Genomic DNA, 11,157 nt, shown 5'->3' with positions numbered 1-11,157 from the left:
ATGTTCACAAAGACATTTGCAGAAGAGTATTTATTACAGCAACTGCTTGCAAGAGCAAAATGTTTAAAAACAATATAATGTACATTAATAAATATTTGTTAAGTCAACTACAGTCCACCCACAAAATAAAATACTAGCAGATGTTTTTAAAAGTCATCTCTATATGTACTAAAATAGGGTCATTTCTAAAATACAGTAACAAGTGAAAAAAGCAAGATATAGAAAAGTACATACAGTATGCTTCTGTGTATGTAAATTAAAGGGGGGATAAAATATACGGTATAGGTCTGTAGAAGGATGCTCAAAAATCTGGATAAAGCAATGAGAAACCAAGGACTGTGGGACAAAATGGGAGGAAAACAACTTCTCACTACTGTATATTATTTCATACCTTTTAAAATTGTGCACCATGTGTATACATCACCTCTTCTAAATAAATTCAAGGTGATTGGAAATTCTATGCGCAGAGAATTTACAAAATCAAATTGTTTACAAAAGAAATGTTATTATAGCAACAGGAGCCACTGATGATAAGATTGTCTATTCTGTTCATAGCATTCTTGGATAGCTAAAGACTGCATATAAGAAGTCTTCATATGCATATATGTGCGTATATATTTGATATAATAAAACTTGAAGAAAGAGGGTCAAGCCAGACATTGCAATTTCTGGACCAAGAAGTATGGGAATGATTTATGATTCATTTTTTCAACAATGAACTGAACACAATTATATGTCAAGTAATAGGAATGATAATATAAAGAAGAAAAAAATCCTTATTTCCTGCACTCAAGCCACTTAAAACTTAATAGACTAATGGGTCCAAGATAACAAGAAAGACAAAAAAATTAATGAGAAGCACGGTTTAAAATAACTTGAGGTGGCTCAACTAACACTAAAATGTTATTGTAGAGAAGTCTTTCAGAAATTAAAATCTTGACCCTCTCTGACTTTCAAGACCTTAGTACTCACTGGTAAAGAACCAACTCTTCCAATTTCAAGTGAAGTTCTCAGCTACGACCAATGGCTCTCGCTACCCATGATCACCCACGTAGTTTCCATTTCCCTTAGCTGGGAATATTCTGTGCTGACTTAGCACATAACATGGATGTGCAGCTGTCAAACAGCCAGCAACTCAGCCCCAGGGGCCAGGAGGTCTTGTCAGGCTGCAGTATGGGGGAATGGATTCTATAAATAGTGCACAAAATGCTTCAGGAAGTACTTTGTAATCACTATCAGGAACATCTCCGCAGCTCCAAAGGATTAAAGAAAGCAACAATTGACTAAAGATATTCTGATATGTCATGCAAATATGGAGAACGTTCCACACATTCTAGTTTATCTTTATGTATAATCCACCCTTTTCCAGGATTTTTAATTTGGTAGAGAAAAAAAAAAAAAGCTCTAAAAACAATGCTTCCAAATGTACATTTTTGGGGGTACCTTCTACATTGACTTACACTTTCCACTGACTTACATATATTCTGTTTACAGTTGACAATTAGTAAAAACTTCAACTTTGGTTTAAAACTGGATTGTAAGAAAGTGCCGTCAACACTTCATTTAAAAGTTGAGGTTCTATTCCAAAAACTCAAAAAAGATTCAAACACAATCATCTCAGATGTGTAGATAAGGGATCAGCAATCTGTTGCTTGTGAGCCAAATCTAGCCCACAGCCTGATTTTGTAAATAAAATTCTTCTGGAACATAGCCACCATCAGTTGCTTACATGTTGCCCGTGGTGGCTTTCACACTGCAACAGCCAAGTGGAGTAGTTGCTTTAGAGACCATATGACCAAAGCCTGAAATATTTACTGTCTGGTCCTTTTCAGAAAAAGTTTGCTGACCCCTGATTGAGACTCATGGAGTTAGAGCCTGAAATAGCCAGAAGAAATTTTGATTCTTGGCTACGGGACTGCATCAGCGATAATTAAGATTCTCACTCTGATAATAGCTAGGACTCTGAAGCTGGAGAGGCTTAGGTTTCAATCCTTGGTCTATCATGCTTTTGCATATTAATCAAGTTACTTGTTCTCTTGGTTCATATTTTCTCATCTGTAATACAAGGGTAATAATACACATGGTGCAAGATTATTGTGAGAATTATAAAGAGATGCCATTTATAATAACCATGGGGCAAGGTAAAGAAGCCAATGGATAAGAATCCAACTATCTCGGACTTCCCTGGTGGTGCAGTGGTTAAGAATCCACCTGCCAATGCAGGAGACACGGGTTCGATCCCAGGTCCGGGAAGATCCCACATGCCACGGAGCAACTAAGGCCATGCACCACAACTACTGAGCCTGCGCTCTACAGCCCAAGAGCCACAACTACTGAAGCCTGTGCGCCGAAAGCCCATGCTCTGCAACAAGAGAAGCCACCGCAATGAGAAGACCACTCACAGCAATGAAGAGTAGCCCCTGCTCACTGCAACTAGAGAAAGCCCGTGTGCAGCAACGAAGACCCAACACAGCCAATAAATAAATATAAAATTTTTAAAATAAATAAATTAATTAATTAAAAAAAAAAGGAATCCAACTATCTCAAAGAATGCACCTTTCTGCGTGTTCAAGAATTTATTGGGGGCTTCCCTGGTGGCGCAGTGGTTGAGAATCCTCCTGCCAATGCAGTGGACACGTGTTTGAGCCCTGGTCCAGGAAGATCCCACATGCCGCGGAGCAACTAAGCCCGTGCGCCACAACTACTGAGCCCGCGTGCCACAACTACTGAAGCTGGTGAGCCTACAGCCAGTGTTCCACAAGAGAAGCCACCGCAATGAGAAGACCATGCACAGCAACGAAGAGTAGCCCCTGCTCACCGCAAATAGAGAAAGCCCGTGTGCAGCAATGAAGACCCAACGTAGCGAATAAATAAATAAATTTATTGAAAAAAATAATTTATTGGGCTTAAGACAACAAGCATTTTATTACATCACAGTTTTGTGGTTAAGAGAGTCAGGAAGAGCTTAGCTGAGTGATTCCATTGTTCCACATGGGATTGACTGGATGGGCTGGTCTGGAGGTTTCAGATAGCTTCACTCCCACGTGACTTGGTAGGGTAGCTAAAAAGGCTGGGCTCAGGTCAGACTGCCTACTGGAAAACTTACATGTGGCCTATCTACCCTGGCAGTCCCAGTGTGGGTGGACTTCTTAGAGGGCAGCTCAGGGCTACAGAGAGTGTGTTCCAGAGACAAAAGCAGAAGCAGCAAGACTTCTTATGACCCAGCCTGGGGAGTCACAGAGTGTCACTCCTCTAAGGCCAGACTTTACTGGGAGGACTCATGGAGAATTTATGGCCATCATTAATCTACCATGCCCTATTTTATATACATAAAATAATTTCACTAAAATCTACCACCAAAGCAACAAGAATTGGATTCAACCAAAGAACTGGGGGATTTAGGGTTGCATGACGCTGGTTTACATTAATTTGCCAATTTTCTACAAATGTTTTGGCAGCATTGAAACACAACTTGTCCATTCTAACAACCAAAAAGGTTGGAATTCTCAATACCCCTATTTTTATTTTCTAGGATTTACCAGATAGCTGAGCTACCGTGTTTTCGTTACACTTATAAAATGAGCAAAAAAAAAGGTGTTTTCCTCTTCCCAAGGAAATAAGTACAGTGTGCCTGAAAATATGAAGGATTTTAGCTATATTTGAGAAGCATTTTGAGCAATTTGAAATGAAAAGTGGTAGCCATCTACTATCTTTTTTCCTTCCTTGAATGTGGAAATGTAATTTGTACTTAATTTTCAAATCCATTTTTATTCCAGATGTATTGGGAAAGGAAAAAACCCGTGATGGTGAGGAATTCAGTAATATATCATTGAGCAGATCCAAGTGGGTGGTTCTTCCAAGAAATGCAGTGAAACTAAATCAGAAAAGTGAAGATCAGTCCATGGGCTGAACAGATGTTAGACCCGCAATAGACACACATGCCCCAGAGCTTAGCTGAGGCAGAAGCTCTGTGGAACCAGGTAACAGTTTTACTTTTGGTGTTTTCTCACAAACTGTGAAAACTTTAAGAAGAGTGATGGGAGGGACGATCTGAAGTTTTATGTGTGAAAAAAGAGTATCATTCTCCAAATGAGAAAAATAACTGAAACCTATTCTGGAAATTCTCCTTTTGCACAAATTTATAGGAAACTGTATTTGTAAAATGTACTTTTCTTCTTAAAATATCACTCTCTGATACATAAAAGAATGAATTTTTAAAATAGTGTTTATTGTATTTATGTCACTTTAGTGGGCATGGCTGAGTAGCTGGATGGGAGAATGGCCAGTAAAATCCTTGGGGTACATTAGGCCTAGAATCACGCTCAGTTATTTTAACCCCTAGTGTTTCACTTGAGAAAAATCAGGTCATCCATGGACATTTTAAGGTCAGAAGCATTGTTTTCATTTCCAAAGAATGCTTCCCAAAAGAACATCCGTTAATCAGATCAGCAATGAACACTTTTCAGTTTAAATAAAACAAGTTCTTCCATTTTTTTTTCTTTAGTAACCTTAAGAAAGAAAGATTAAGAAAACTCACGCACACTAAAATCACTAAAATGTTAACCATTAGTAATTTAATATTATTATTTAAACATTTAAACCATAAAAATTGTTGAGTTTATCATTTAAGACATAATAAAATAAACTGGAAACCACCTTTTGCTTTTTTTAAAAAAAATATAGGCTCTTCAACTAGAAATGTTTTGGTTCTGAGGTTGGCTCTCGGAGGGAAGATCTAAATGTGGCAAACAATGTATATCTTCACGCTGAAAAATGCCATTCATGAAAGCTGAAATACCCAGGCACGGGCTGTGGCTTCTTAGAAAGGAACCAGTGTTCAAGAATCCCATCCATTGATAATCACCCCCATATTTATAGTACATAGCAGTTTACAAAATGTTTTCACATAAATTGCCTCATTTGATCCTCACAAGCCTGTGAGGTAGGTTTTACTAGACCCATTCTATCGTTAAAGACTCTGAGACTCTGAAAAAATAAAGCCTTTTTTTTTTCCATTTTCCCCCAAATCCTTGACCAGTCTCAAGCTAAGTCAGGACTCCAAATTACATGCTTTCCGCCACACCCTCCTCCTACCCTCCACCCTGCTCACCAGGATGCCCTATTCTGGTCGCACTAATTTTCCTCCTGTCACCCATGCAACCTGTTATCTCACCAGTTTGCTTGTTTGCTTTGTGTTGTTTGTTTAAATGCTGCTTCTCTTGTCCGAATACCTTTAACCCAGAAAGACTTCCCTAAACACTGTCAGCCCACATCTCTCTTACCCTTTTACAATAACCCCCCATCACTTAGTATCTGTGATGCACCCTGTGGCATTTGCTTGTGTCGTTTCCCCTTCCTTCTCCAATATTTGTAAGTCTTAGGCACATGAACACCTTGAGGGTTGGGGCCATACCACTTATTTACTCTCCTTCCCCCAAGTGTCAAGCACAGTTCTGTCCAGAGTAGGAGAGTACTTATTACTCAAATGAACAATTTGAAAGTCTCTTTTCTTGAGCCAGGTGCCTGGGTCTCATTCCTCCGAAGCCTGAAACGCCCTCTCTGCTTCCACTTTCCTTACTCCGAATTATCCTGCAGATCACATGTCACCCTCTTTGTGAAGCTGTCCTGACTCATCAGGGAAACCTTAGTCACTGTCTCCCAGCATTTGTCACCCTCAAAGGTGATTATTTACATGTCTCTCTCCCAACAAACAACCTGGAACGTACACGCAGCGATCAGTACCAGCCACGGTTTTCAAATACCTCCTGTATGTTTCTGTAATTGTTAATAGAAGGAATTCTTAACCCCAATTTGATTGTAAACTCCTTTAAAGAATATGGCTTGGTAGATATCTGTGGAGTGAATGCAGTCTTTCGAAAAAGTTTAGCTCTAAAGCAGTGAAATCATCTCCAATGAAATGCACTCATTCATTCCTGAAAAGGAATAAAATTACCCCACAAAGCCTTTTTGAAAATCACCCAAACATTTTCAGAGGAAGTTGGTATATTTATCTGAATTTTTTGTCATAAACAAAACATTAGATTCACTACGCACTTGGCGTAATCCTGTTGGAAGAAAATTGATGGCGAGCAAAGGTAGCTGTCACGTAAATCACTTTTACAAAGAAAATATCTGATGCAAATATTTCTCACGACTCGAGGATAAGCATATTTATGTGCTCCATAAAGATTTCATCTAATTTCTAAAATATATGGAATCTGGCTTTCCATAGCATATTTTACAATCCAGATAATGAATAGTAATGAGCTGAATACAGTCTATTATATCAAAGTGAATAGGACGATCATTATTCATTCTGAACATTAGAATCTATTTTCATTACAGCTTAGTGAATTTAGTCTCTTTTAATAATATCTTAGTGAATTGTGTGCTATGAAAATGTATTTCATGAAAATGTAGAGTTCTTGATCAGGAATGGCAATACTACATAATACAAGACTAGCCTTATATAGGAATGAACATAAGAACGAGAGCTCAGACTGCAGTATCAGGATCACCTGGGAAACTTGTTAAATATACAGATGCTCTGGCCTCAGCACCAGAAATCTGCATCAACCTCTGTACTTTTAATAAAAGTGATAGTGATTCACCCCAAAATTTGGAAACAAGTAGACTAGGGGGATAAACTCAGGGATGGGCTGAAATCAGCTCTTACTGGCTTTCTCATCTCTACCCAACTCTGCACTCCCTGGTGACACACTGCTAACTAAGACAGCCAATGGGGGCAGTATTTACACCATGGAAATTGGCAACTACTATGTCGTTAAACATTTACCAGCACTCTACTCAATAAGAAATCAAAGCCTTGGTCTCTCTTTGTAAGAGAACTTTTTGGATAAACTTTGGTCCTGTTGAAATTGTCTGATAAACAATTTTGTTATGGATTGAGGAAGAGGTCTAGTAGAAACTCAAAGTTCCCAAGTTGTTAAATTAGGTATTTTTCCTTAATGAAGTGAAAATTAAAAGGCTCAAGGAAGTGAGTTAACAGTCATTTTAAAAGCAAGGAAAAACTAAAATTTCTTGAGATGGTGAATTTTTTTAAGGATTTATGGCCCAGGTTTTACCCTGCATAAGGTGACAGGGAAGGTGTAAAGTGGGGTGACCTACAAATCTGCATTGCCAATGTTCTCATATTTAATCAGGTTCAACTGCCCTGTTGTTTTCCCACTGCAAGCCAACTCTGACTCAGATATGGGGACTTGATTGGGAGGATTACATAGTGTACACTCTCCCACTTCTCCTGGACAGGTGGTAGGCATTTATGCTCACATGATTGCCTAAAAATAAACCAGAACTTGACAGGGACAATGCTAATTTAATATTTTATCAAATAACACAGGAAACTCAGAGATTTGGCTTTCAGATTTGAATTCTTTCTCCACTCCTGCATCACACATGAATTTTGGAAGGCTTGGGTCAGCAAGGAGTCCCATGACTCTGAAACATATTCATGCTGTAGAGGGTTGTGTGCAATGTCTCAGAGGGGGAAAGCTACAGTTTTGAAGGAGAAAAAAACCTATCTTGCAGCTTCACTCACTGATGTAAATTGAGTGATAAAAGCTTTTTAAAAAATAACTGGCAGAGTGTAAAAGGTCTGGATTCACAAGAGAATTACAAAGGATCAGGTGTTTAAGAATAATAAATATACCAAAAGCTGTCTTCGGGATGAGCCTGCAATCTAAACACTATGTGGCATCACGTATATTGACTGTCTGTGCCAGCTTTCCTGGTACAGTTATGATTTTTGTAAAATTCTAGTTTCTCCAGTAAAAGATTTCCATTACTGACTAACTAAATGGGATTAATGTATAGCTCATAAAGATTAAGTGACTCCACAAATCAAAAAAAAAAAAAATCCTTTAGCCAGATGATATGTCCCAGTTTGAGATTTGGAGAATATTATCACCATGTTTATAGAATTCATGATAAGATAGATTCCTTATAGCTAGATATTTGTCCAGAAGTAGACTCTGTGTTTTGAAATTAAGAGCACACACACAGACACTCCCAGCATCTTAGTTTAAGTAGAAGGCTTATTTCTCGGCCCCTGCCCTCCCCTGAATCAGACCCTCTTACCTCTCTTGAGGCAGGAAGTCTGTTGAATTAGACAAAGGCCAGCAGCTTCAAGTGTCACAAGGAGAGTAATCGATGCTTCTTGGGCTATAGGTGGATATATGGAACTAAATAAGAAAAGGAAAAGACAGAGGTAAATAATAAAATCATTCTGGGAGAATGAGTGTTTTCCTAAATGCTTAACTTACTGCCATTTTCCCCAAATTTGTTCCTCCTTAATAAGAGTCATTCCATGTAGGCGTGGGTCTCTTAGAAGAGGGGATATGGGACCTGAGGACGTATACCTAGGAACAAGCTTATTGTGAGGACTGGAGACTGAACTCTGGGTGGCGCCTGCCTGAACGGTGCAGCTACGTGGTACCTAAATTCACAGGTGCCAGTGAATATCCCACACAGAAATTGCTCCCCTACATCTGATTTTCCCTGAGAAACACTGCACAATGTTTCACTGTTTTCCTCCTGAGATGGCCAAGTAGTGGGTCACCTTAGGCCCCGATAGTCATGAGTCAATCTTGCCCACCCCCAAGGAACATTTTGAGTTATCATGTTTTAAAGGAAATAACATTCCTAACTTAGACATTCAGAAGATGTATCTGGAAAAGGGATAGGAAAAGATCAAGGAATAAAAAGTGGTCTGTATTAACAGTTTCTAAAGTATAATCTATTTTGGGAACATGTGTTTTATACCCTCTAATTTTAAATAATATTGCACTTGGACATAATAAAGGTTCTGAGATATCCTGCAGTTAAAACAAACATTCTTAGATTTGTTTTTCTTTCTTTTTCGTGTTAAAGTAAAATTGTGTTAAAATACACACAGCATAAACTTTACCATTTGTAAACGGACAGTTCAATGGTATTAAATACATTCACATTTCTGTACAGCCTTCACCACCCTCAATCCCCATAACTCTTTTCATCTTGGAAAACTGAAACTCTATACCTATTAAACAATAACTCCCCATTTCCCCCTCCAGCAGCCCCTGGCAACCACCATTCTACTTTCCGTCTTTATGATTTTGACCACCCTAGGTACCTCATATAACTGGACTGGATTATTTCACTTAGCATAATGTCCTTGAGGTTCATCTATATAACACGTGCAAGAACTTCCTTTTTGTGGCTGAATAATATTCCATTGTACATATAGCCCACATTTTATTGTATCCATTCATCAGTCAATGGACACTTGTGTTGCTTCCATGTTTTAGCTATTACGAAAAAAGCTGCTGTGAACATGGGTGCACAAATACCTCTTTAAGACTTTGCTTTCAGTCCTTTTAGGTACATGCCCAGAAGCAGATAGATTTGTTTTTAATTCAACATTTCCCAAGCTTTTCAATTATAGATCCCTGTTTATATGGGACCCCTATTGACCCATGTTCTGTAGCCCATTAGTTGGAATATCAGTCAGATATGGCGCTTTCTTCAGAACAAAACAAAACAAAACAAAACAAAAAAACCTTAAAGAAGCTCCTTCCCTTGTACAGAGCTTCACCCACAAGGGTGCTTCACCAGACCAACCCACTTCTGAACTAAACAGCCACTTAGTGAGAGCTGGGCCCCAGGCAGAGAGCTGGACCCTTGAGGTGACCAGAGCAAAGCATTCCTGCTCAGAAGGGAAGGAAGCCAGGCCTCCACTTCTAGAGCTCAATGGTTTGCACTCCAGGGATGGCACTTCTGCTTAGGTTCCACATGTCACTCTGACAATTCATAATTAAAGTCATCGACCTCCTTTTCTGGGGAGGTTTTACTATCCACCACATGTGCTCTATCTTTAGTGTGCATTTGTTATTGAATTATAATTTATAACTTTTTCTGGCCAAATTATTTCTAAAAAATAAATCCTCAAATCCCTTGCAGTCATACGCACAACGTGTGGATGCCGAGACGCTCAGTAATAAAAGGAAAGCTGCTAATGTAGACGTACCCATATAGTCTAAAGGCGCAGAGGGACCGTAACCTCGATTCTGCAGGCAGTGGGGTGTGCTGACCTCCATGGCTCACTCACCGGGGCTTCTAGAGTCAGATGTTACTTACAGCCAGCAAGCAGATCTCTTTCACTCCTTCTGTATCCTGAGATTCTGATTCTAAGTTCCCTGGTATTTAAGATGAGCTTTTCCCAGTGCCTCTTCTGTGTCTACCCAGCAAATGCCAAGCAAAAGAAACTTAGGAAAGGGGAGGGGTAGAAACTTTGTGTTGCAGCTCAGCAGGGAGCTCTGGGAAGGGGAGCACAGATGTCACAATAGCAAGAACTGGGACTTCCCTGGCAGTCCAGTGGTTAACACTCCACGCTTCCACTGTAGGGGACGCGGGTTCGACCAGGGGAACTAAGATCCCACATCCCTACCTGCCAAGCAGCATGGCCAAAAAACCCCCCAAGAACTGAGCATTGAAGGAAATTCGCATTCCTTGGGGCTGGTCCAAAGGGGATCTGGTGTTCATGAAAAGGGAGCCCTTTGGGAGTTGTCAGGGCTTTAGTGGGAAGGGCGGGCTCCCGCCCACACTGCTGGCATGTCACCCTGTAACTGTACGGGACACAAGGGCCCCCAGCTGGCTAGAGAGGTGGAAGGCAGAGAAACAGCCCTCTCTAAAGCGTGGCTCTCTACCACGACATGCTTCCCTCCAGACAGCCAGGGGCGCGGCCCTGAGTCCCTCTGCTGGAGTGCCCTTCTCCGGCCAACCTCCAGCCACATCTCTCTATGGGGGACAATGTGAGGCACCAAGCCCAGGCCACCCTCCTCTCCTCCACCACACTCCAGGTACCCAGCATCATGAATCCCCCACCCAAGGGCTCCAGCCACTGCCAGGCTGCAGGGAGAGCATCCCTCCTCTGGAGGGCCCATCCTAAGGCCTGCAAGGTGGCCAAGGAGTGCTTATTTGCAGGACAGGAGGGACGTGGGTTTGGACACAGCTTAGGCATGCAGGCTGGGGCGTCACACACGTGCCTGTGTGAGGTACCTCGAAGTGAGGGACAGAGCTGAGACTGGGAACAAAGTGGGAGTGGGCATAAGTTGTATTCTTGCCCCCAAGCCCTGCAGATGACGGAGCTGAACCCACTGA

General features: G+C 40.6%; 1 protein-coding gene across 1 annotated transcript in view; it reads right to left on the bottom strand.

Moving 5' to 3' along the window:
• Positions 1-8,134: 8,134 nt before the first annotated feature.
• Positions 8,135-11,157, bottom strand: part of LHFPL6 (LHFPL tetraspan subfamily member 6) — a 256,613-nt gene continuing 253,590 nt past the window's right edge. The window contains exon 4 of the mRNA XM_029209910.1: positions 8,135-8,201. Coding sequence (XP_029065743.1) covers positions 8,182-8,201 — 20 coding nt within the window. The 3' untranslated portion in view covers positions 8,135-8,181. The remainder of the gene's footprint in view (positions 8,202-11,157) is intronic.

The sequence above is a fragment of the Monodon monoceros genome, unplaced genomic scaffold (assembly GCF_005190385.1).
Source record: "Monodon monoceros isolate NGI ecotype Baffin Bay Population unplaced genomic scaffold, NGI_Narwhal_1 Super_Scaffold_8, whole genome shotgun sequence".
NCBI lineage: Eukaryota > Metazoa > Chordata > Mammalia > Artiodactyla > Monodontidae > Monodon > Monodon monoceros.
Note: the sequence above shows the minus strand (reverse complement) of the source record. Positions and strands in the feature narration are given on the sequence as shown.